Genomic DNA, 26108 nt, shown 5'->3' with positions numbered 1-26108 from the left:
TTGCTTGTGAGATTTTATTAGGTCCTCCAAATGGAGCAACGTCGTATTTGAATAGATTTTCCTTTCTTTTGGCTTCCTTATGAGAAATGAAACAACCCACTTCATGATCTTGCAAAGCTTTGCATGGAATCCAATGAATCGAAGCAATGCATATCTAGCATGGGGAAAAAATCTAACTCCTCTTATACGACAATAAGCACCAATAACATATACTTTGTATAGTAGAAAGTATATGCTCTAACATACAAGGAAAATAATCCTTCTATATTACATGTTAGAAATTATCTCCACTTTCCTCTTCACAGATGGAATGTAGGAGTTACACCTTATCATAAGCAACACAGCCCAAGTTCGCAAATCAAATCCAATCACCTGCAATGATTATACGATAACCAACTCTACCTTAAGATAACCTAATCCATAACCCTGCAAAATATGTGTAGCGCATGAACTCTGCGGGACTAGACCGGGGGTTCATCGAACCCAGCCAAATTCTATCCAAATAAATCAGGTGGGGCCCTGGCCTGGCGAGAAATTATTGGATGCACCAGGCGCAAGTGAACCAGGGCAATGCACGGTGGAGGGCGTGCAATCGGGAATTGCTGCAAATACAAGGGGTAGCGTGGCGTGTTATCCACCGTGGGATTTGACGCGGTCCAATAGCAACTGGTGCATGCAACATGAGGCCTGGCGGTGCCTTGACAAAAGCCCGCCATAGAAGGCAGCAAACAGTTTCACGGTATGGTCGACGCACACAGAAACAGCGTATATAAGAAACAGGACACGTCTTCCTACCCCGTGCCCTAGGCAGCGACATCTCTTTTTTCTCTTCTACTATCCTCTCGGCAGCTGCCCCTCCGCCCCGTTCTTCTTCTCACCGCCCTAGGGTTTCTTACCCGTTCCTACGCCCCCTCTCTTGCCCCCTTTGGATCCTCGAATCGGCCTCCCGCATCAAAATCTCTGGAAGATCTCCTCCTTTCCGGGGTTCTCCAATCCCGATTGCATCCCTCCAACGCCGTTTCTTGCGGATTTCTTGGCCAGATCTGTTATAGGGCTTTTGCACCGCCGATGCCTTCAAATAAATCGGTTGGAGGGTCGTCGGACCACCACCGGCGGATGCTTTCCAAGGAAGGGAACGACGATGACCCCCCGTCGAGCGTTCTCTGGGTGGGGAACCTCTCGCCGGACACCATCGATCTCGATGTCATGACGGCCTTTTCCAAGTTCGGCGCATTGGACTGCAACACGATGCATGGGGCCAGGAGCTACTCGTTCGTGTTCTTCCGGAGCATTGAGGATGCCAAGGCTGCGAAGGATGCCCTCCAGGGTTCCACGCTTCACGGGAATACCGTCAGGATTGAGTTTGCCCGACCGGTTTGTCCCTCCCCTTCGTGTAATCTGATATGCATTTTGCTTAGATTGATGGAAGAATGCATCTTTCTTCTCCTCTTTCTTCTCCTCTGCTGTGTTGCTTATGTGTTAATTTCTGTGGGCAGATTGTGGGGATGGATTCCAAAAATGCATTCTGGGTTAGGTTTTACTTGTTTCCGATTAGGACACGTTTCTTCATTGTTTGTCTTTCTTGGTTTTGTATCTGGTTATTAGCGTGGCAAAAAAAGGAAAAAGAAAAACGGATAGAAGATTTGATAAACGAGACAATGTGGTGATCTTTTCTAAGTACCGAGACAGAATTTTAGGAACCATATATCTCATCTGAAAGAATCTTATTAAATTAAAATTTTTGTGGATGATTCCTTTTTTTTTTTGGATTGGATTTTTTTTTTCCTTTTGATTAGGTTGTTCTGGGCCTGATTTTTTTTTAACTCTTCTGATTAGTATTTGGTTATTAACAAGGAAGGTTGATACAGTATAGCAACTTCTGTACTATCTTATCAAACAGTTTCTTTAATAAAATGCCATCACTGTGTTTTTTTTTTGGTCAGTTAAATGATCTTTGTGGCTAGTTAGACATTGACTGATGTAGTCATTTGAGCCAAATTTGTAAAGGGGATGCATCAAACACTGGGAGTAGTTAGAATTGGCACTTTGATTCTGTCAAGTGCATGATATTTGCAGTCCTCGTCACGTAGGAATTATGCAGTCTTGTTAGGTTTGGACCACTAGGAACAGACACACACATATACACATGCAAAGGTGGATGACATTAAAATGATAGTGTCTTGTAAAGCATATTCATGTTTTCATGGATTATACCCTCGTACATGATGCGGATCCCTGTGATAAAGGATATTACATGGCAATTAACAAATGTTTCAATCATGAACAGAGGTGCCTTTTGCATTTGCAAAAGATAAAATCATCGCACCGAAGCAAGCAAGTTTAGGAGCTGGTGTTTTTGATTCACCTTTTTTTTGGTTCATTTTGTTTGCTCACTGTCTAGTTATTTCAGTTTTAACAGATGACGTGGAATTTAAATACCTCTTAACATTGCTGGACAGTTTTTATGGAATATTTGAATGCAGGAACCATAAGAATTTGGTTTTGCTTTTGTGAATTCTCCAAAAATATATTCCTTATAGTAGGCTAGTAAAGAACTTGGAAAGTTGCTAATTGAAATGTGGCTAACTCTACAAACATCGACAATTTTGTTTGTGTGCAGACTTCTATCAGGTTGTATAGTTTACATTACTAAAGGTGGATGAGGTGGTGCAAGTTTTTCGTGCCAATTAAGATTTCAAATTCATCATATTTTGTAGATTGATGTAAAGGAGGGAGAAATCATTCAGGATAAATGTTTTTGCTTTGTACTTTCAAAATGATTGCAAAAAATTTACATTCTTACAAGGCAAATTGAAGATAGCCTATTTACTTCAAAGAGTAAAGTCTAGTCAATTTGTACATGGATGATAGATGTAGGGGGTTGAGAGCAGTTGTGCTTGCAAAGAAACAGATGGGGCGATGGGCTAGGTGTGCACCAGCCAATGTCCCATGAATATGTCCACCTAGGTGAGCATCAGCTTGACCAATACATGGGGCAGTTGGCCATTGGTAGTAAGCTAAATTGCTTCCATCAATAACACCAATTGAGATAGAGGGAATATAGGATGTTTTGTATCTCGTGCATGTTCAATAAATGTGGGGTTTGACCACTCTCTGAGTCCTATGTAAATTCTTTTAACTGTTGAATTCTGATCCATTACTTGTAAGGTAATGGTATTGTTTTGGATTTCTAGTTAGTTCTATTTAGTTCCTAATGCTGAGCACCACATCATTTGAAACACATGTAGTTTTATTATTGTTTTAGTTTTCCCCTAAATTGACCATATGTTGGCCAAATGACCTATGATAGACTGATGGTTTGTTATGAGTCACAATTGAGATGCCTCTGAATTAGTCAAATTGTTTTAAGTGAATGAAATCATTGTTAACTATTTGGACTAGGGTTAAGGTGGTTAACTCTCTTTAAGTTGTTAAAAAACAAATTCCTCTCTCAACTTGACCTTTCTAGAGTAATTCATGCTTGCGGAATGAAGCTCTTTTATTGACAACTCAAACTGCTGTTAGCAATTTGAATCCCCTTCACCTTTATGCACGGATAACTTCTACAATGTGGAACTGTTTTATTTACCATATAGTTAGCAATGTTATTCTCATGCCTAATGTAGTCATCGAGAACATCTTATTTTGAGGTAATTGTTTTCTTCTTGGATGGTAAGGGTAGGCCAGTGCATGAGGCTTTCGCCATTGTGGGGTCTGGATGTGCACAACCTTATCCCCGCATGCGGAGAGGCTGTTTACGTATTTTGAACTTGTGAGTTGTGACGTCCGAGTCACAATAGAGTAACTTTACCATTGTGCCAAGGTTCACTGTCTTATTGGATGGTAGTGGACAATAAAGTAGCATATGTTTCATCTTAGTGTTTGCTGTGCCTTCAGATTTTAATTATGGTTTCTAATTTGAAAGAAACTTGGTTGTAAGGCTCAGGCATACCCATAAAGGTTGAGAGGATCAAATGGTTCTAAGTTGTTTGTTGTTTACCATTCTATTTATCTTTCTTAGCTAAGTTGCTATAAGATGAATATTTTTTTATTTTTCATTTCAAACCTTATCTTGCAAATGGAACCACATTTCAAGCATCACAGGCTGCTCTTGGACATACCAGCAAGAATAGAGAGCTTGAGAGGAATTAATTCAAAGGAATAATTGCTGCTAAGCAATCTGGGGGAGGGGGGGGGGCAAACTCGGATTCGCTTGATGACAATAGTTCAAGGTGATTGAAAGTAGTTATCCTGCGAAGCCAAAAAGGATAAGGTTGTAATTGCTGAGTTATGGTATGCTAAGAACGTGCAAGATATTGTGAGCATCGTGATTGGCGGTGGCAAGCAATATACTATTACAATGTTGTTGAGATTCGACAGATTGAGCAAGAAAGATTGTTTGTTCATTTAGTTGGGTGTTTAATTGCATGTAGCAAAAGCAAAATTGTTCATTTAGTTGGATGGTTAATTGTATGTAGCAAAAGCAAAATTGTTAATCATCAATAAGATGTTCAAATGTGCAAGTAACCTGTTGGCTAATTCCTATTTGTGTGCTACAGCACCTAAGTGGCCAGATGTCCTGGAGTGACAAATGCCTAACCTGTAGCATAGGTAGCTTTGCAAGTACCTGTTGAATTTCTTAGGCAACTAATTTCGCTGCTTGAGCTTCATTTAATTATTATTAAATTTTGCCTTATATTTGATGATGCAATGATATACATCCTTGAAGTCAAACCCCATACATAAATATATATGTCATACGCGCGTGCATATATATACATATATGTGTATACATACATCCACACATGCACACACACACACACATGTATGTATACATACATATGTATATATGTATATGTGTGTGTGTGTGTTGGGGGGGGGGGGGGGGGGAGGAAGATATGTATGTGTTCGGCATTTTAAGAATATGTGTGTGTGTGTGTGTGTGGGAAGGAAGATATGTATGTGTTCGGCATTTTAAGAATATATAAGAATTAATAAAATTCATACAAATAGATAATGACAAGTGAAAATCAATAACTAATAGATAAAAATTCAGGAAAAATAGAAAACTGTATTATAATTTTACACTTATATGAGCCTACTTTGATATTCTAGGATGTTAAACTGGAAATGCTGATATTTTCCCAAATAATGCTTAAACTTCAGATATGCCATAACTAGGTTTACACTTTCTGTTCAGCAAACAAGATGTATAATATTTAATCTATTAATGTTCAAAAAGAAACACAAACTTGTTCTTGAGGGAGCAACTTATCAAAAAGCCATTTTTATCACAGCTTATATGCACCATAGCCACATATGTGAGCCATGGGCTGTTTAGTTGCTTGTTAGTTCATTGTAGGCCTACCCAAGTGTGATGTGGTCACCAAGCTGCAGGTGCATAGATGGCTTCCCAGACACTGCACTTTAACACACACATATAATCGGTGACATATATGATTGTTGTTCCAACTTAAACGTTAATGATTCTATATCTTTTTTGGTCATCCAACTTACCAGCAGTTGGTTCTTGGGTCTAATGTTTTTATGTGAAGTGAGAAACGTTTATAGCTGACTCTAAAAAATATAAATTATGCTACAAACACACAATAACATATAGGTTATGTATGAACCTGAAATGGGATATATTACGCTCACTAACATAAAGTTGTACATAGATAAACACATATAATAGCGGGTGGCTAATGAAATTATTTTTTTAATGTTGCCAGCTTGCCTAGGTATGTGCCTAGAAGGCTAGAACTTTCTTAGCACCTGCACCTGATGGGTTAAATTGTAATTGCCTAGGCAATCTATGGCCCTTCTGTAGGGTAGGCAGTTGTCCAAGCCCCAAGGAGGCATCTCCTAATCAGAATAATGAGAATAGTGACATAACATGTATAATTCATTTTATGGTTTCATTTGACAACTTCAACTACGTGCTGTGTTTTGGTGATCCTATCAGAGCATGATGCTGCAGCTAGTGTTTAGTGTCATGCCTTTTTTCTCGTGATGTTCATAAAAAATAACAAATCATATCTCAAAGGAATAAAAGTTTTTGATGTTTCTGTAAATAACAAGCCTGCATTTTTCTCCATTCAAAAAAGGAAAAAAATGAAGCTGCGTGATATAGTTTAAATTTGAAAATCGTAAAAAATCCTCATGTATTATTAAAGGTTGCGTTGCGGAGGTTGGGTATTTTTCCTTGTGCATGCCACTCAATGTGTGCACAACATGGCACTGAATGGCCATGTGGCTTGCTCAACTTGTGCCAGTATACGTAGCGTAAGAGATGTAAAATCCCTGGTTTTAAATCCACTTTACAGTATCTATCTATTGTCACAATTTGCTGTTTGATCCTTTTACATACATTATGTGAGTTTTTCTATTTCGATCATAATTTTGGAAACCATTTTGCTGTCAGCAACAAGTCACAGGGATTTCACATCCTGTGGGAGTGGATGATTGCTGATTTTGTGGGATGTGTATGAGATTTATCGATCTCAGTAGCAATATACCCAATTCTGAGCAGATTAAATACTTTGTTTGCCTGCTTATCACCAGTTACCTTTTACACCTGGTGTAATGGTATTCAGTTAAACTATATAATCTTTACCACTCCATCCTGCATGGTAAAAGTGCTGTTCAGAACAATATGAATATAAACCTGTATATTATTGTTTAAAAACCAATCATTTGTGAAACTAAAAAAAGGTAGCATATTGAGTCAAATTGCATATTATATTGACATCACATTGTTATAGGCCTGATATGTTTCTTTGCCAACTCGCTGACATTATATTTGGATGATCGTTGGCATATTTTGGATCATACTGAGACATCACATGCTACTTGGTTCACGATTTGCACAAGATATGATATGTAAAGCCAAAATGCATATGAGTTTTAATAAGGCCATGTTTACTGTTGAAAATGTGGCAAAAACCCTGTTTAGTTTTTCGCATAATTGTTTTGGACATCAGAGTGCTGCATTAGATATCATGTTCTTGGTTTATCATTAATTCTGGAGAATATTAGTTTCAATGCTGAGTCACTAATCACTTTATCCTTATTTATGTTAGTATTTGGAATGCTGTTCTGCTACCTTAACATGTATGCATGTCTACATATTTATGTATACATTTATATATGTGGACACACTTAACATCCTTGTCTATATTGATGTTTGGGTATGGTAGCTTGAAAGAATCAAGAGTGTTGCAACTTTTTGTGTTTGATGAGGTCAATGCAATTCAGTTACATTATGCATTTAGTTCTGTTGAGTTTTGTAAATACTATACCTGCTGCATGTTCATAAGCCTAAAGTACTAAGTACATAGAAAAGAAAAAGTGAGAGTAGTCATGTGCAGCCTAAGCTTATTGACCTTCACTTGTAATTGTGCTTTTAAAAGGTCACGAATCAACTAAATATGAATTGTTGCAAAAGAAAGATCTTCATTTTTGGTGTTATGTTTAATTATATTTGATTGCTGGTAATCAATTTTTCCATCCTTTCTTTGTTATAATCTGCTACAAGTTAAAACTTCAAGTCTGATTTCTAATTACAGGCAGTCTGATTTATATGCTTTAGTAAATCAAATTTGAACATAGAAATAATTACAGGCAGATTAAGTTTGGGATTTCATGCATTCTTCGATGCTTTCATCCTTTTCATGCCTTTCCTAATTAATCTTTTTACACTAGAAATACGTACCTGACCCCATATAGATGAGACCGGACCCATTGATTATGGCATCTTGTTTTCCTCTTAAGATCAAGTTAATGTGTATATAATGATATAATGATATGTTAAAGAACAAAAGGGTCATGGTTGAATATTTTCTTCTAGGTCTCACAGTCATTTGCAGTGAAAAATGACATACAGAAGGGTGCTGAAAATTTTCTTTTAATTTTTGGTTTCAGGCAAAGGCGGTTAAGCATTTATGGATTGGAGGAATCAGTTCATCTGTCACAAAGGAACAACTTGAGGACGAACTTTTGAAGTTTGGGAAGATTGAAGAGTACAAATTCCTCAGGGATCGAAATGCGGCACTTATTGACTATTACAAGACAGAAGATGCCATTGCTGCTCAGAAAAATATGAATGGAAAGCGTTTAGGTGGTGAACAATTATGTGTAGATTTTCAGAGATCCCAGCCTCCTAGAAAGGTGTGTGGTTAGTCATCACACTGGTTTTTCCATGTTTAATATTGCTGGCATGCCTGTTATCCGATATATATATATAAATTAAAGTTTTAGTGACTTTTTTTTGTGTGCATTCTATTGTTGCCCTGATACCATTATCATCATGACTATAGGATTGGCCTGACTATCGAGACTCAAGGAATGGACACTTAGGCAATCGGAGTTTGGGGCTGCAGGAACGATCGCTGCCACCTGATGCAAGAAGTTTCCATGATTCTTCCTATCATGGGCTTAAGAGGCATATGGTATATATCTTGAACTAGAAAGTTAAACTCCTGCAGGATATTTCATGACATGTTTTGATCTGCATGTTTTACCCTGTTATTGTCAATTGAACATCGGATTAGAAGTTTACTAATTTATGGACTGTTTCGTGTTTTGTATTTGTTGAAAATTTCTCAGCCTCATGGAGGACGAAGAGATAACCATCCTAGTAATGTTCTCTGGATTGGCTATCCACCTTCAGTACAGATGGATGAGCAGAAGCTTCATAATGCCATGATTCTGTTTGGTGAGATTGAAAGAATCAAGTGCTTTCCCTCAAGGAACTACTCTTTTGTTGAATTCAGAAGCATTGATGAAGCTAGGCGTGCCAAGGAAGGTCTCCAAGGGCGCCTTTTTAATGACCCACGAATACAGATACTGTTTTCAAACAGTGAGCTTGCGCCTGGTAAGGATAATCCACCACCATTTCCAGGGTTTAGAGGGCCTAGACCAGAGATGTTCTTTAATGAAGGACCTATTGGACCTTTGGAATTGTATGGTCCTAGTCGTCCAATGGCCCCAAATAGTTTTTCGGGATCCTTGCTTCATAACAACATGCCTGGATCCAGTATTTTAATGAGGCCATTTGGACCACAAGGATTTGATCCTCATCATGGAGGTCCAGAGTTCCATGATTTTGGTGGCACTGCTATGCCTCCTACTTGGGGACGACGATCTCCGTCTGCACCGGGTATTCTTCCTTCGCCACCAGCCTTGCGCCCTCCTTTCCGACCCATGCCTGGTTTACGGGATGAATTCGACATTAGAGATGTGAAGAGGTCCAGGACGGACGGTTCTTCGACTGATAGTGCTTTCTTGCATGCAAGGAGGGTGGATGGCGAGGGTATTGGAGATCCCTTTGGGTTTTCTCATCCCGACAGAGGTGCATTCAGTCAAAGTCGTCTCAGTCCAGTTCTTCATGGCCATGGTGAACTTCATCCTTCTCCTGATAGTGACCATTGTTGGCGTGGTATTATTGCCAAAGGTGGAACTCCCGTTTGCCATGCTCGGTGCGTGGCAGTAGGAAAGGGCGTTGACTCTCCTTTGTAAGTTTTGACTCTCCCCAACCCATGCATGATTAACTTTATAAACATAATTGGTTATACATTATGATAATTGTTATAAAAGTAATCGATTATCTATTATGATGATTGTCATATGAACTTCTTTGGCAGGCCTGAAGTTGTTAACTGCTCAGCCAGAACGGGATTGGATATGCTTACAAAGCACTATGCTGATGCTATTGGCTTTGACATTGTCTTCTTTTTGCCTGACAGTGAAGAGGATTTTGCTTCTTACACTGAATTTCTCCGTTACCTGGGCTTAAAAAGTCGTGCTGGGGTTGCAAAGCTTGATGATGGGACTACTCTATTTTTGGTGCCTCCGTCAGATTTTTTGACCAAGGTATTGAATATTTCTGGTCCTGAGCGTCTATATGGTGTTGTTCTGAAATTGCCACAGCAATCAACTAATGCTGTGGTACCACAACTGGCAATTCCTCCGCCATCCCATTACATTGATCAGCAAGAGGCATCTAGTTCACTGAAGGGTTATCAGTTTGTTCCACAAAATGAAGAGCAAGCTTCAAAAATGGATTATAATCGGTCATTGTATGAGGAGTCAATGCATCGTGCAGGTGTTGGGAAATCACTTCTGACCCATGCTGATGAACCACGTGCCCTGCAACCAGCTTCCCTGGATTATGCTGGTAATTCTGCTGCTGCTTCCCAGGTGGAGGTTTCCTTGACTCCTGAACTAATAGCTACTTTAGCTTCTTTGATTCCCAGCAACAATCCATCATCAGCTGCTGCGACTGCGCAAATGCCAGTCTCCACGGGCAGGGCAGCTTTGTCTTCTGCTTCTGTGATACATGATGCTTCAACGCCTTCTCAAGGGTGGAGACAGGAACAAGCGGCAGCTTCTAGTGCTTCCTTAGAGCAACCAAGCCATCTTCCACAGCATTTAGGTCAACAATTTAGTAGTCAGGCACCACTCAACTCTCATTTTCCGGCGTATCCTAACATTCCAAGTGGACAAGATCCTTCTACACAACCTATTGTTGGTAGTACACAAATTCAGAACCCTGCTCTAAACATGCCAGAGGCTCCATTTATTCCGACTAGACCTTCAAATAATTATACAATGCCACCACAAGGTGGCCAATTTGCTGGCACCCAGAGCAATCAACAGTATCAGTTCGATTCTTCTTTGACTTCTCACAGCAACTATGGCATGTTACAGACAACAAATGCGGCTGGTGTGTTCAACCAACCAGTTCAGCAGCAGTTAAGACCCACTTCATCTGCTCATGATCACACTGGAAATCTGCCCCAGCCCCAAAGTGCCATTCCGCCTACTCAAGGGCAACACCCACAACCTGTTCTGTCTGGTTCAGGTCAGGGTACATCAGATGGTGATGCTGATAAGAACCAAAGGTACCAGTCAACCCTTCAGTTTGCTGCCAGCTTACTCCTGCAACTTCAACAACAGCAGCAAGCGAGCGCTCAAGCTGTGCAAGGACCTGGAAATCAACATTGAAAAATGTTCTTATGTGACAGGTATTCTTTTCACCTCGATTTCATTGATTTAATAATATGTTGAACTTTCTTTCTTAGTTTAGTGGTATTCCTAAATGCGATTACATGAGTATCTGTTAGATGCATGTAGTTAATTATTTGTTCTTCCTTTTAATTGTGCTTGCAGAAATACTATTATGACATTAATATAACAGGAACATGTTTTTTTAACAAGTTTCACTGATAAATCCTAAATACTTCTGATGATTGACATATTATATTGATGATAGAAATCTTAAAGCTCTTCTGTCTTTTATTGAGTATTTATAATAACTTTCATAGTCTTGAAGTACAGGCTATTGTTGGTTTTCTATGAGCATGTTTCTTCTTCCCCCCTTTTTCTTGTCTAATGCTGAAAAGCAGTAGAAATATTATGATTCATAATGAAGCAAAGTAGGTCAATCTAAGCGTTTGTCAGATTTATGAGATCTATGATTATTTCACTGTCATCTTCAATTGTTTTTAAATTATAACTTTGTGATTATTCAGTATTTGGAGCAAATTTCTATTCTTGATTCATTTCATTTGGTTGATTTTGGAGATTAGAGGAAATTATGGTCTGGATGTATCCGATTGCACTGTTATCAGCATTCTGTTGGAGAATGAGTCACATGCCACCTGTAATAAAACCAACCTAATAGTAGATTATGTAATGCCTTTTGGTTGTTTTTGCAATAGTAGGTTATATAACATTTTTCTGTTGCATTTTATGGTATTAAGTTTGGGGAAAAAGGAATAGCTATCATCTTTATAGTGGGAAGCTAGAAGTTCCATCAGATGGTTTGTGGGTAAAGCGGGCATAAAGTTGATGATAATTTGATATGATGCTGGAATTTATGAAACCATAAAGTTTACAAAAGCATAAAATGTTTGTAGTCATTAAATGTTTCATTACATCATCATCATCATCATCATCATCATTATCATTCATCATTATAGGATTTGAGAAGAAAAACATTGTTGTACAAAACAAAAAGTTCATAGGAAAAAATAAGATTGTAACACTTGAGTTAGTTTTTTAGTGCTCTAGAATTTGTCCAAGAATTAATGAGCTGACAAATATCTGTGAGGTGAAATGACACTGTCAAACTCTTGAAAGCTATATCATAAAACTTCTAAATTGATTAGCAATGTAAAATTTGGGATGTTGGTTTCTGGCGTAATTAATTACAATATGCAACTTGATTTTATCTTGGATTAGTTATATCTGCCTTCCGAAGTTTGGTCTTTGGATATTGTTTCTTTCGAGTTATGGTGATGATGATTATTGAAGTGCTTAGTGCACTCGGGACAGGTTGTATCTTTCGAGCGAAAGGAGGGATTTACCTTCCTTCGCATGAATCCACCATTGGATCCCAAGATGGTAGCTTCCTGATCTGTGCAGGATATCTGTGCATGACTGCGATCCAATGGTCGATGTCATGAAAGAAGATCAATCATTCTTTCGTGTGGAATATATAACCTGAACCCAGTACACGGTGAAATTGGTGGATATTGAGTCTTTTTACGTTAAGAAATAAAGACATTTGTAGGTGCGAATCAATCATTGTTGAAATGCTGAGTCCTATAAAGCATGCTTACTTCACAGGACTAACTAAAATGTATTTGTGGCAATTGAGATAGAATTTTGACTAAATACTCAATAAAAATAATTTACATGATAATTTCCTCATATTCTTATCCCCGACAATGAGGGGCGCACAAGATTCCTCATTGTGAATTTCTCAGCCATATTACATCTGGAGTCATCTTTACAAGAGAGGAATTAAAGATGAAAAAGCACGGTCAAATATTTAAACTGGCCTTTGTCCTTGGATAAGTGAGAAACCTAGGTAAGAACTTCGTTTTTCCTTTGTCTCCTTAAGTGATTTAGATTTTTTCTCTCTATTTTGAAATGTTGCAATGTTCTATTTTTGTTTTTTTATATGTATAAATGTAAGACAACGAAGTTCAAAATGGAGGTGTTGCTGCAAAAAAAATTTGAAGAACTGTCTTTCATGCTGATCCTTTTGCTTCGTTATCATTATTTTTCTTGACGTGCTTAAACCGGTCGCCTCAGTGTCAAATCTTAATAGAGAAATCAACCTTGTCAATGAGTGCGCCCGTATAACTTTTATATCCTTTTCTTCAAGTTGTTAAGGCTGTTCAGAATGCCTCTTTTTTTGGTTGAACCGTACCAAATCAGAAATCAATCTTGAACCATAGGCTTTTAAATTGGAATGAAGTGTTAGTTTGCGGCTGGTTTGAGGAACTCCTGCCGTCCAAAGAATTAGGAACGTGTTAGAAGCAAGAGGCTGGGTTCCCTTTGGAACCCTAACTCAAAGGGAGGAGTGTTTTGGGGGCGTGCGATTTTATCCCCCTGCTGTTATCTCCGATGGACTTGAGGAACCAAGGAAACTAGAGGCAATCGGACTAGGGACTTTGCTTTTGCGATTTTAGTTCCCGCTCTAATCTCCGATGGATACGAGGAATCCCATCAAATAGAGGAAACCAGAGGTAATTAGATTAGGAACTCTACCCTTTCAACTTGCTGTCATCCTCGTTTCCTCTATCTGATACTTTTATAGTATGGATATTCTGCCACGCTAACAGGAGCAATGTAGAATCAACATGAAGCATGGAGGTCCGCATGCTTGGGTAACATCTCTCTGGGCGAAGCTTTATTGATCAGAGAGGCTATTTACAAACACGTTTGCGAAAGTTATGCGCTTGTCATGAGGAGAGCCCTATGAGTCAACCGACCGTTTTTTTGTCTAAATTTGTTTTGGATCATACAGATAAGCAGTTGGACCACTTTAAATTTTGTTATTATTTCTTCAAAAGGCATCTTAGTCTATAATGGATTTGTTGGTCTCTAAAAGGTATATCAGCTCAGAAAGGATTCCGATATTTGACATGAATAATGAGTTTAGTTATAAAATATTATTTTGAAACATAAAATATTTAAGATATCTTTATTTGGCTAGGGCAACGCATGGAACACATGACCTTAAGCTAATCATAATGTTTCTGGTGAATTCCCTCTTTTCGAAGGATCAAACAAATATTTAAGATTTAGCAAATCCATGTTTCCCTGTTTAAAGTGGGAATTATATTTAAAATGTATAAAAAGCTGCTCCCCTAAAAGGTGTTGAAACGTTGTTGAGGCCTGGATGTAATAGTACTGCAGATATTAATTTTAGAATCTGGAGTTGGATTTTGATATGCCATCTTGTTAGATTCACTTTATGCAGCAATTTGTTTGGGTATAAAGCTTGCATAAAGATTCCAAGCTTATGCTTGCCAAATGGTCAATGGAAACCAGTAAAACCTAGGAATGGTTGTGTTGATATGATAGCCATATTTAATCCTTGGGGAAGCTGAGATAAACTAGCCCTTGTCATAAAAGTTTATACTTATTTTTTGCTTTTTTATAGATAAATATCCCTAGTTTAAAAGAGAACCCTAGTTTAAAAGTTATTCTAAAAATGGTAGCCAAACAAAAATTGGAACAATTTCTAGTGTAACTATTCCCATCGTAGGCATAAGTTTTGCTATTTTTATCTTTTTCTCGATCCAAATCCAGCCTAATAGTTAAGTCAAGGCACCCCAATGTGCTTGTACCGAAGGTTTCTTTTTTTGGGGGAAAGAAGTCTGTGGTATGTAAAGTTAAAAGACGCCTGTGATATGGAAGATTGCTAGGGCATAATTATTGGGGGATTCTATGGTCCTCTCGTCTTTGTGCATCTGGGACCTCCCAGACAAATGCTTTTTTTTTAGTTTTCTAACTTATGATTATGTACTTTCTGTAGAAACTCATATGTACTATATAGTGGTAAATTTCTAGATTGTTAAATTTTTTCTGCCTGGTGCTACAACAATGGTGCCTTAAAAGATTGTATTGCAAAAGTGGTTCTCATAAAATGGTTATGTGCTAGTGGGATGGTAAGAGGGCATAGTACTACATGGACCTATGTAGGGTAATTGTGAAGCTGGAATTACACTAAATAATAGTGGTAAAGTTGGTTTGTACTGGTTAGACGGAAAAAAGGTTGATTTAGTCCACACTGTTTAGGCAGTTGGAAATGAGGTCATTGGCAACCTTTGTCTGTTGTGTATAAGGCCAACGTCATATTCTAGAGCTGGTTAGTATCTTAAGTAAAAGTTCTTGACCAGTAAGGCCGGAAGAGTGGTAAATTTTCTTTAAGAGGCTTCAAATTGTTGTTTGAACTTGAGTTAGGAGAGGCAGGCAAGAGGAGGAAAGCTATAATCAGTTGTGAAATAGGACAGGAATGTAGTCTTGAAAGGCAAGGAGAGATACTCACAAAAGATGAACTTAATGAATTTTGATTATCATCACTATGGGATTGCATGGCAAGAGATACTTGAGACCTCGAGGGGAGGTTTTAGGAGTACAGGACTTATTGACTAGTCGAAAGAGGTAAAGTTCAAAGGAGTTGGGATGGATTTTGAATTGAATTAATAGTTATGTGAATAAAAGAATTATGGTAATGGGCAAAACCTTACCAGCTTGAATTTTGCAATGATATGTATGGATTTTGATAGACAATTAGATATCAAGTTCGGTGTGTTCATATTTATATTATAAGTACAAGAACATTTGAAGGAAAGTGTTAACATTGTAGCATCAAATTATAGAAACAATTATATTTGCAGGTATTCTTTTTATTCTTTTTTTTGTATTGCCCGACATCCTATTTCAGGAACATGAGGAAAGTAGGGAAGCGCCAATGCCTTTTATCTCATAGTGTGTTTGACAAGATATTTGTTTTATGTTGACTTTCATGTTACCTTCCGTTTAGATAGTAAGAAAGTACTCGCATGGTTACTTGTATCTAGCTTTGCTTTTGGAATTGATGAACTATAAGATAGTATTGCTATCCATTATTTGAGCCTTTAAGGAGATTCGATATATGAAGACTGGTGCTACTTCCAATAAGCAATATTTACTGACTATCCGTGCTTTTTGGCATTCTTGTCACTTCAAAGGATTAGGATATTAGGATGGAAGTTGTGACACTCGTCCATATCCTAACGATTCATTGTAGCCGGTGGTGCCTATGAAAAGAAGGGAGGTCTTGTTGGCTAAATCACCCAAGCAAAGAGTTGTAGGAGTTCTCTAGTGGAATACTACTCTCCATTCTTCCATGCTCTCTCTTTCTCTTGTGGGCTTCTCTCCTCTCTCTTCGAGACTTTTAGCTTGAGAGGCTGGGGTAATAGATTGACTTAGAGGTTGTTGCGGGTAGGCAAATCAAGTGCTGCATGGATGCTTGATGAGATTTCAAGCATGTGATAGTTGATATTATAGCCAACTTGTGGGAAGGAGCATCATGGCTTCTGAAGCTACCACTATGCATAAGGTGGCTGAGCAAAGGAGGCTGTGGGGAAGAAGGGCAAAGGAGGCCGAGACAAGTTTCGTGATCAGGGGAGCTGCATGAAGGTAAAGGTTGCCAAGTCGAGATGGTTGTGATTGATACAAGAGATTGGTTTGACGAGTTGGAGCAAGGCTTGAAGGTGCTTCATGATGACTTTGAGAGGCAGGTTAAGGAACTCTATAAGGACATGCTAAGCATCGTGAACTCTGTTGGGAAAGCTCAATGTCAAGAGAATCTCACATTCCAATCCCAAGTTCTAGAGGCCTTGACAAACCTTTAAGCTTTGTTTGAGGAGATGAAGAGCATGAAGGAGACCAAGGCTGATTAGGCCATATGCAAAAAGGTCATGGCTAATGGGGTTGTTGCTGCTCCTATTGCAAGTTTCACTCAAAAGGTTGAAGCTCACAAAGCCAAGGAGTATGATGGCAAAAGGGATGCCAAGAAAATTGACAACTTCGCATGGCACATGGAGAGACACTTTGAGGCACTCTACATGGAGGATGAAAAGTTCAAGGTGGGAATGGCCACTCGCTTTTCTATTGTTCTTGATGCTGTGTGGTGGCATAGGAAACATTTGAGATGGAGAGAGGTGCCAGCTTCATTGACACCGGGGATGATCTACAATGAGAACTAAGAAACAATTCTACATTGAGAATGTCATTGATGAAGCATGGAAGAAAATGAAGGAGCTGAAGTTGAAGGGGTCGATTTGAGACTGTGCTATCCCCCCCCCACCCCCCCCCAAAAAAAACATGCTTTGAATTCTTAGTATGTGGGCTGCAACTGAGTTATAGGTGTGGTGTGAAGGACATCTCAATTGCCTCTCATGGTTGTGAAAACCTTAGTGGAGTTCGTAAGGTCGAGTTTCCAGATGAAACAATTCCATGCCAAATATGGGGGAGCAAAGTGGTTTGAACCATCTTATAGCAAGGAGGATTGCTCGAAGAGTAAACTCCCAAAGGGTGGAGGCAAGCCACCAAAGGGCAAGAAGGTGGACAGGGGAAGGAGACCCGGAAGCAACTATTTCTTATGCGATGATCTGCATTGGGCTAGGGCTTGTCTAGAGAGGGTAGCACTCAATGCCATGATCAAAGAGCATGAAAGCTAGGAAAGTGCTCAGATGAGTTTTCTTTGACTCGTCAATGTCTTGAAGGCTAATCTAGTGCCCAAAGCTATGGGAGGTAGGACCTTGATGTATGTCGAGATCGGCATCAATGGCATGCCCGCCCATGTGATAGCAGACATGGGTGCGACACAACTTTATCAAGCCAGATTAGTCCAAGCAGCTTGGGCTTGAGCTGATCAAGGAGAAAGGCTGCTTGAAGATGGTGAATTCTAAAGCCAAGCCTTTTGATGGTGTAATTTGTGGGGGTGGAGTTGCACCTTGGTACTTGGAGTGGCAAAGCTGACTTCATAGTGGTGGTTTTTGTTGACTTCGATGTGGTGGTTTGCATGGAGTTCTTGAGGTAGTTCAATATGGTGCTCTTGCCTTGATACAACTTTATACTCATTCTTGAAGGAGGTACCACCATAGTGCCAACAATGACCAAACCCAATTTAGGTACCAAGCTTCTTTTTACGATGCAAGCAAGGATGTGAAGAAGTCATGTACTTGGCTATTTTGAAGGACTATGGTGGGTGGTAAGGACTTTAGAGAATTTCCTAAGAAGATTCGAGGAGTCCTTGAAGGGTTCATAGATGTCATGTTGCTCAAGTAGCCAAAGAGCTTCCACCATGGAGGGAGGTGAATAGAGATGGGCAATGGGCTGTGCCTGGTATGGCACGGTCCAGGCCCACGGGCCGAAGGTTTAACGGGTCGTGTCTGGCATGGCTTGTTTAAACAAAATCCTTGGCCTGGCACGGCCTTAGGCCCAGGGGTGGCAGGCCGTGCCAGGCATGGCCCGTTGGCCTATTAGGCCCGCGGGCCTTTTTTTAATAAAATTTTTAAAATATAAAAATAAAAAATATTAAGTAATAAAAATATATGAGAGATAGAAGATATAAAATGAAAAAATTGCATCTTCAATCCATTAATATTCATAATATTAATGCATATTAAAATTAAAAAAATTTAAAAAAAGAAAAAAATTGAAAAAAATCAATGAATGATGAATTTCTTCAAAAAAATTAAAAGCAGGAGAACTCTATTTTTTAGAATTATTAAAAGGATCAAATGATTTAGAAATATGATGAGAATCTTGTTTTGCACGAGGACTATAATTAGGAGCCCATAACGGATATAAACGGGCATGTTAAGGGGGCGGGCTAGCATGTGGGCGGGGTCGTGTTTGACCCGACGTCGTGCTAGCCCAAGCCCTTATGGGCTGTGCCTGGCTTGAGCTGCAAAACCCCCAGTCCAGCTCAGCCCCCTTATATGTGCTGTGCCTAACACGATCCGTTACTGTAGCAAGTGGGCCGTGCCAATTCATGCTGAGTCGGGCCGTGTAATGGGCGGCCCTGTCCGGTGCCCATGTCTAGAGGTGAATCATAAGATTGAGTTGGAATTGGGAGCTACACTACCTGCAAAGGTGCCTTATATAATGGCCCTGCCTGAGTTAGAGGAGCTTAAAAGGCAGCTCAAGAAGCTTTTGGATGCAGGATTTATTCAGCCTTTTGAAGCCCCTCATGATGCCTTAGTGCTCTTTCAGAAGAAGCACGATGGAAGCTTTCGTTTGTGTGTCGGCTATTGTGCTCTTAACAAGGTGGCTATGAAGAATAAGTTCCCAATTCCTCTGATTGCAAACTCTTTGACCAGCTTGGTAAAGCATGATACTTCTCCAAATTGTATCTTCAGTTCGTGTATTGGCAAGTCTAATTACAGAAGGAGATGAAGGCAAAATTACCTACATGATGAGGTATGGGGCATTTGAGTTCATGGTGATGCCTTTTAGGTTGACCAACACCCCAGCTACATTTAGCACCTTAATGAAGAAGTTATTCCACAACTACCTCGACGAGTTTGTAGTGGTGTATTTGGATGGCATCATCATATACAACTAGATGTTGGAGGAGCATGTGGAGCACTTACAGGCCATTTTCACAATTTTGCAGTTTCCTTCTACATGCCTTTTTGCCTGGGAAGAGATTGAATTCTTGGGTCATCGTGTTGCTAGCAGCATGATTTGCATGGACAAGGAGGCCAATGCTATCTAGGAATAGCAGGCTCCTACCAAAAGGATAGAGTTGTGGTCATTCTTGAGGCTTGTGAACTATTATAGAAGGTTCATTATGGGTTATGCATGTTGAGCTGGACCCTTAATGGAGTTGCTTAAGAGGGATTGATCGTTGGATTGGTTTCCTAATTGACAGGAGGCTTCCAAGGATTTGAAGGCGATAGTGATGTAGGAACCAGTGCTATGGCTATCTGATCATAATTTACCATTTGAAGTCTATACAGATGCCTCAGATTTTGTTATTGGGGGAGTTCTTGTGCAAGAAGGCCATGTGGTGGCTTTTTGAGTGCTGGAAGCTAAATGACATGGAGAGGCGGTACTCCATTCATGATAAGGAGAATGTAGTGGTAGTTCACTGCTTGAGGGTGTGGAGACACTACCTTTTCAATTAGGATTGACAACGTTGCTCTCAGCTACCTCGAGACACAAAAAAAGACTCTTCAAAACAAGCTCATTGGTGGGACTTCTTGGCAGAATTTGACATGGCTTTGGAGTACTAGCCGGGGCATATGAACCAAATTGTCAATGCCTTGAGCTACAAGGCTAAACTTGCTACGATCAGCCAGCTTAAAGGAGATTTGCTCAACCTAATAAAGGAGGGCATAGAGCACATGATACATCGGCCAATGGATTGGTGGACTTACTTGATGATGAGAGAACCAAGCAATTTTGGGTGGAGGACGGCCTGCTACTTACAAAAGGGTGCTGCATTTTCATTCTAAGGTGAGGTAACTTGCGGAGGAACATAATTAAAGATTATAAAGCAGGTCGGAGACTCAAGACAACACTATAATAGGGCCTCGGTGGAGGCGACATACTTTTGGCCACAAATGTAGGTGAAACTCTTATGTGAGGATTTGTCTTGTTTGCCAGCAAAAGGTGGAGACACAAGTTCTAATCGAGTTGCTAGAACCACTATTCATTTTCGAGTGACCATTGGAAAATGTTTGCATGGACTTCATCATCACCGTACCTAAATTCGAGGGGTATGGATCGATTATTGTGGTGGTTGATCGGTCCTCCAAATACACTATTCATACCTACCCCTAAAGATTGTACAGTAGAGGAGATGGCTTGATTGTTCTTCAAGCATGCATCGAAGTCTTAGGGATTGCCACAATAGATCATCAGAGATTGTGATTCACGATTCACTGGTATTTTTGGACCTAGTTCAAATTGACGGGCTTAGTGCTGCACTTCTCCACAAGTTTCCACCCCAAATTATCATTCAAACCAAAAGGGTCAGCGAGCTACTGAAGGTATACTTGATGTACTTTAAGGGGGTGCTTGGTTGGGGGGAGTGGGAGGTCTGGAATCGGAATCGGAATGGATGACTCCCATTCCAACTATTTGGCTGGGAGGAGTCCCATTTCGATTCCAATTCCGGAGTGGAATAGGAATGGCTCAATCTATGTAGAACTCAATCCCTACTCTTCTTTATGGATTCAAATTTCTATTCCAATTTCGATTCTGATCACGAACCAAGCGCTTCGGGGGATTTGGCCATTCTGATTTCGATTCTGATTCCAATTCATTTTGATATCTATTCCGATTTCGATTTTGATTCCGGTTGCGAACCAAGCATCCTCTAAATGCTAATCAATAGGATTGGGCCAAGCTACTTGCCTCAATTCTCCTACAATCTACAGAAGATCGAGGCGACCAGTTGGAGCCCATTGGATTTAGCTGTCGGACAACAAACACATAGACACCCAATACTTTAGTTGCCAGCTACATGAGATCAAGTCTAGCAGCTCTTAAGGTAGCAAAATCTTGGCACGAGCAAGCAGATGTAGCATGTTGTTGTCTTGACAAGGCTCTCAAGAGAATGAAAAGTGGGCGGATAGGAAGAGGAGGTTGCTAGAGATGAAAGTGGAGGACTAAGTGATTGTAAAAATATTGCCCTCACAATAGAAGGCTACTTGCAAGTTACACAATGGCCTTATTTGTTGTAATGAATGGCCATTCCCCATTCCGAGGAAGGTGGGCAAGGTGGCCTACAAGGCTATAAGGTGGAGTTACCTTCCAAGATTAAGATTCACTCCTTCCATGTACATTGAAACCCTACTATGGAGAGCTAGATGACCTTGGTCGAGGTGAATCCAAGAGAGCTTCGTCGGGCATCCTAACATCCTATGACAAGGAGGTGGAATATATATTGGCGGACTGTGTGGTGTGATGGAGCGGTATACCTCCTAGTTGGGAATATTTGGTGAAATGGAGAGGACTGCTCGATAGTGAAATAAGTTGGGAACCTATTGAAGTGTTGTGGCAATTTTAGGAGCTAGTCTAAGAATTTCATAAAGGCATGATGAGGGCATCAAGGACTTAAGTGGGGAAGAATGTAACAGCTCAAGCCTTCCATGCAACATTGGGTGCACTGATTCTTTATTGAGAGGAGCTCGATGGGATTAAGCTTGCGGAATTCTCTAGACCTACAAATTTAGTAGAATGGCATGATATTTTTCTAGGCTCTTATGGAAAGAGCTAGGGGGATTTTAATCGTTGAAATTGTGACATTTGCATGTATTCAAACTACTAGTTGTAGTTGGTAGTGCCTATGAAAAGAGGGGAGGCCTCATTGGCCAAATCATCCAACCAAAGAGTTGTAAGAGTTATCTTCTACTGCTAATCCATTCTTCTAATCTCTCTCTCTCTCTCTCTCTCTCTCTCTATATATATATATATATATATATATATATATATGGAGTTTTAGCTTGAGAGGCTAGGGTATGAGATTGACTTAGAGGCGATTGCGGGTAATAGGCTTAGAGGCTAGGGTAATAGGCTAACTTAGAGGAGGTTGTGGGCAAGCAAAACTTCTAAGCGTTTCACAAGTGCTTGTAGAAATTCCAAGCCCATGACATTAGTGTCATCTAAATTTCTTCTTCTTCATCTTCTTTCTTTCTCTGTCTTCTTTTTTTTTTTTTGGGGGGGGGGGGGGGGGGCGGATTGTTACATTTTATGCCAATTTGCAAGTCAATTCATTATAAATCATTTTAAAGGTGTGACCTTCCATGGAGCTATGTATTTCACAACTTTGCTAGGATTCTAAATGAATAAGATTTGAAATGGAGTTGGAATCTAATCCTATGATGAGCTAGATGCTTGGTCCTACTAGAATTTTAATCTTTGCAAGTCATTAATGCGCCACTGTAGGGACTTCAAAGCTTTGAGAGGATGTCTTAGTTTAAAAAATGGAACCTTAAAAGGATCCAAAAAAATTATTAGTGTGGATGGGCAGATGAATTGTGTCAAAGGTTTGGAAGATATCCTAAGGTATCCTGCCTATTTGAAATCTATGCAAATCTTTAGATAAAATTGAATGATGGATAAACTTTTATCATGTAAATAATGTTCTTTTAAGGTGCTTACTACCAATTCTTGTAATACTTTTGCTTACTAAAAACATTAACAGTAATTAAGAATGTATTTTCTAATACTAATCTTGGCAAATTGGGTTCATTACTACCATCAGGTTTACTACTAAATAGCCAAATTTTCAAACTAGAATTTGAACTAGCGAACCCGTGAATAACATAGGGCTTGCTGTAATAGTCATACCCAGTTGCTAGCAACTAGAGGTTTTGGCTTCATTCTTGGATGGTGCATCTCTTGAAGTTAGGATGTGAGTAATTATATTGTTGGCAGGTTCTCTCCCAAAACGTTCATGGTTTTCTTTCTTTTCATCTAAATATTTCGATATGTGGTCATGTTATGAAGACACTTGGCATGAGTGCCAAGAGTGTTGAGTATTTTAAGTGTTGGATACGGCAATCTCCAAAAAATTAGGCACAAGGAAACTTGGCATGGGCGTCAAAGAGTACTGAGTGTTGTGAGTGTTGGATATGACATACCTCTGAAAACCTAGAGTAATATATATTGTATACATGCACACTTGCACTGTTTCCGTTTTGATTGAAAAAGCGCTTAAAATGAAAGGAGTTATTGATTCTACGTAACAAACAAATTAAAAAGAACAACCATGAGTTTGGATATATTGAGATACTGGAATACTAGTTAACCATTATACATTTGTTTTAAAAAATAATGATATTTTTCTTAAATAATTATATATTATGATGATTTTAATTGAAAATATGATTATACTTTTGGATAGACAAGTCATGAGGGCCAAGGTTGATAAGTTGCATTTCTGATGGAGGCCATTTGTTTGTAGAATATTTTGATAATTTTTATAGTGTTTCAGTATTTTTATTCTGTAAAATAGTCTGGTAGGTTCTATTTTTGTTCACAAATTACTTGGTTGATGGTTTTTTTTTTTTTTTTAATGAACTCTTGGAATTCTTGATCCTGAAGAGCATTTTCCAGGTTCTGGCTCTAGTTTCAGCTCTAGTTCACGGTTCTTAGGTTGGACATCCTTCAAAACGTTATAACTCAAAACTCTGATGCAAGGTGTACCTGTCATGTTTATAATCAGGATAAAACATTAGGGTCGTTTAGCGAAGTAATGTAAGGTGATGCATTACTTATGCTGGTCACAGGGCATGTCAATGTGGTGATCGTGTCTTGGAGAATAGTGTGATCGGTTAGGTGTGCACGACCTTGTAATCCAAAGCATTGTGCATTAGAGCCTTCACCAATCTAGCAAATTCTTGACATCTGATCTGATTAATATACGGTTACATTTTGAATCAAAAGTTCAGAACATTTTTCTGAGATGGTAAAGGTTGAGGGCTCGGTGGGACTTGATTTAAACATTATGCTTCATGTGGCTGGCGCAATGCGATACCCGGCAGCTTTGCATTTCAACGTGCTGCGTTGCCCGTAGCGGGCTTTACGTTTCGGAGATTGCGTACCGCCGTGCGAGGTATTTTTACAGCGTGATGGGCAACCATGTCACTTCCGTAGCATTTGATGAGAATTTTGACGCTCTTTCGAGTTGTCCTTCGATTTCCAAATTGGTCGTGGTGGGACGTCGAGTTTGTCGGCTAGCATGCTGAATGGTCCCTTATTTCACTTCCGTAGCATTTGATGAGAATTTTGACGCATTGTCCTTCAATTTCCAAATTGGTGGTGGTGATGAGAATGCCCAACTGGTGACGGGATGTAAAAAAGTTTAGATTGTCGACTACTGTTCTTAGTTAAATAATTGATTTTTAGTTTTATCTCTGGAGTATTGGAACAAATTTGAACGACCGACCATCAGAAGCGCAAAAGGGGTTCATCTTTGATTTCCATCTGGTTCCACGGGAGTTTGGTTGCGATTTTTGCGTCTAGGGATTTTTTTTTTGGGTCGTAGAGTTGCAAGGCTAATTAAACTATAGTGATATCATCACACCAAAAAGACACTATAGCATTATCATAGCCATCCATAGTCTGGCAGGTTTGAGAAATGTTTTAGGACAACATATTTAATATTATCGTTGGAACGTTGTATCGCTTCCTTTATTCTTGTAATTCTAAAAGGATTGCTCCTCCTAATTGAAGGAGTATCAACTACAAAGCATCATGGGGCAAAATATATTTTGGATTTTTGAATAAATTTACCTCGTTTTGAAGATCCACCGTGCAATACTGATAATATTTGGAACCGTTAGAGAGTGTCTCTCCGGCACGTTAGAGAGTGTTTGTGTCCTGGCTGTTTAACTTGTTAAGAAGACTTCTTTCTGCAGGAATTTTCCCGTTGGAAACCTACGCTTGAATAAATGTCGTGTTATCATCAAATAAATAAATAAATAAATGGCTTGTGTCTATCCAGTCGCTGTCAAGTTTACCCATCTATTATTGTGATGTCTTCGTAGGTGAAGCTTGGAGTTATTTTCACCATATTCCTACTGGTGGGGACGTGGAAGCAGTCTATTGTCGTGGTTTGCTAATGTGTTGGAACCGGAAATGGGAGTGCGATCTACCTTCTACCGTGCAGCCCAAAGTCGAGAGAGGACGAATGCATCATGAACGCCTTGTTGTTTTCTTTACCAAAAACAACTGAATTAGTAAGCAGAGAGAGATGTATCGTAAGGACAAAGGGAGCCTATCTGATGATGTGGTTTTAGGTTAATATGAACCGAACATCCGTCTCAGAATCTGTATGGTGGTAATTGCAGTTGCCTTAAGTGCTGTTGGTAATAGTACTTGTTATATTCATTGCTTTTTTAATATATATGTATATAGTTTTTCTACCGTCTAAAATGAAAAATCGTATTTCTCAATGGTGGGATTTGAATTCAGGTATTTGGTAATAACTTACCAATAGATTTTACCACGAAGTAATATTCATTGATTACTTATTTATTTAGGTATTTCACCGAGGGGAGAGTGGAGTCGGTTTCGAAAACGATGGGCTGTTTTATCTTGCCTGGCTGGGGCCCGGGCGGGTTAGCGTTGGATTGCTTAGAGCATCCATTAGTTCATGGAGAAATTCTGTGTGTACCGCGTGGTACGGAATCTGTGCACTGTGTACGGTGATTGGTTCGGACTGGACAGCGGTGTAGAAATTTTTTTTTTTTTATTTGGTTCTGCGTATAAGTCAATCACCGCATGTGAGTTTGATG

At 39.4% G+C, this 26108-nt stretch overlaps 1 protein-coding gene across 7 annotated transcripts; it reads left to right on the top strand.

The window, feature by feature from the left end:
• The first annotated feature begins 792 nt into the window (after positions 1–792).
• LOC105035213 (flowering time control protein FPA) lies at positions 793–25713 on the top strand. Of its 7 annotated transcripts, none has more exons than XR_012138757.1 (7): positions 794–1374; positions 7924–8169; positions 8319–8450; positions 8608–9515; positions 9645–11027; positions 12774–12877; positions 25359–25713. XR_012138757.1 is itself a non-coding variant. In XM_073252286.1 (6 exons), exons 1-5 carry the CDS (start codon positions 1069–1071, stop codon positions 11005–11007), a joined length of 2853 nt encoding a protein of 950 aa, XP_073108387.1. In that variant the 5' UTR covers positions 793–1068; the 3' UTR covers positions 11008–11027; positions 25359–25713. The 7 variants fall into 7 exon arrangements, 2 of the variants coding, with proteins under 2 accessions (XP_073108387.1, XP_010908978.1); XR_012138720.1 differs by having other exon boundaries at positions 12751–12877; XR_012138713.1 differs by having other exon boundaries at positions 11592–12877.
• The last annotated feature ends 395 nt before the right edge of the window (positions 25714–26108 follow it).

The sequence above is a fragment of the Elaeis guineensis genome, chromosome 1 (genome assembly GCF_000442705.2).
Source record: "Elaeis guineensis isolate ETL-2024a chromosome 1, EG11, whole genome shotgun sequence".
NCBI classification, from domain to species: domain Eukaryota; kingdom Viridiplantae; phylum Streptophyta; class Magnoliopsida; order Arecales; family Arecaceae; genus Elaeis; species Elaeis guineensis.
This window is presented reverse-complemented; position numbering and strand designations above follow the sequence as displayed.

Bases quoted from the DNA above. Each gene is read 5' to 3' on its own strand.
- LOC105035213 (XM_010910676.4), top strand. From the start codon at position 1,069: ATGCCTTCAAATAAATCGGTTGGAGGGTCGTCGGACCACCACCGGCGG. The intron at 1,375-7,923 runs GTTTGTCCCTCC...TTTTGGTTTCAG, and splicing joins GGATTGAGTTTGCCCGACCG to GCAAAGGCGGTTAAGCATTT. The intron at 8,170-8,318 runs GTGTGTGGTTAG...TCATGACTATAG, and splicing joins GATCCCAGCCTCCTAGAAAG to GATTGGCCTGACTATCGAGA.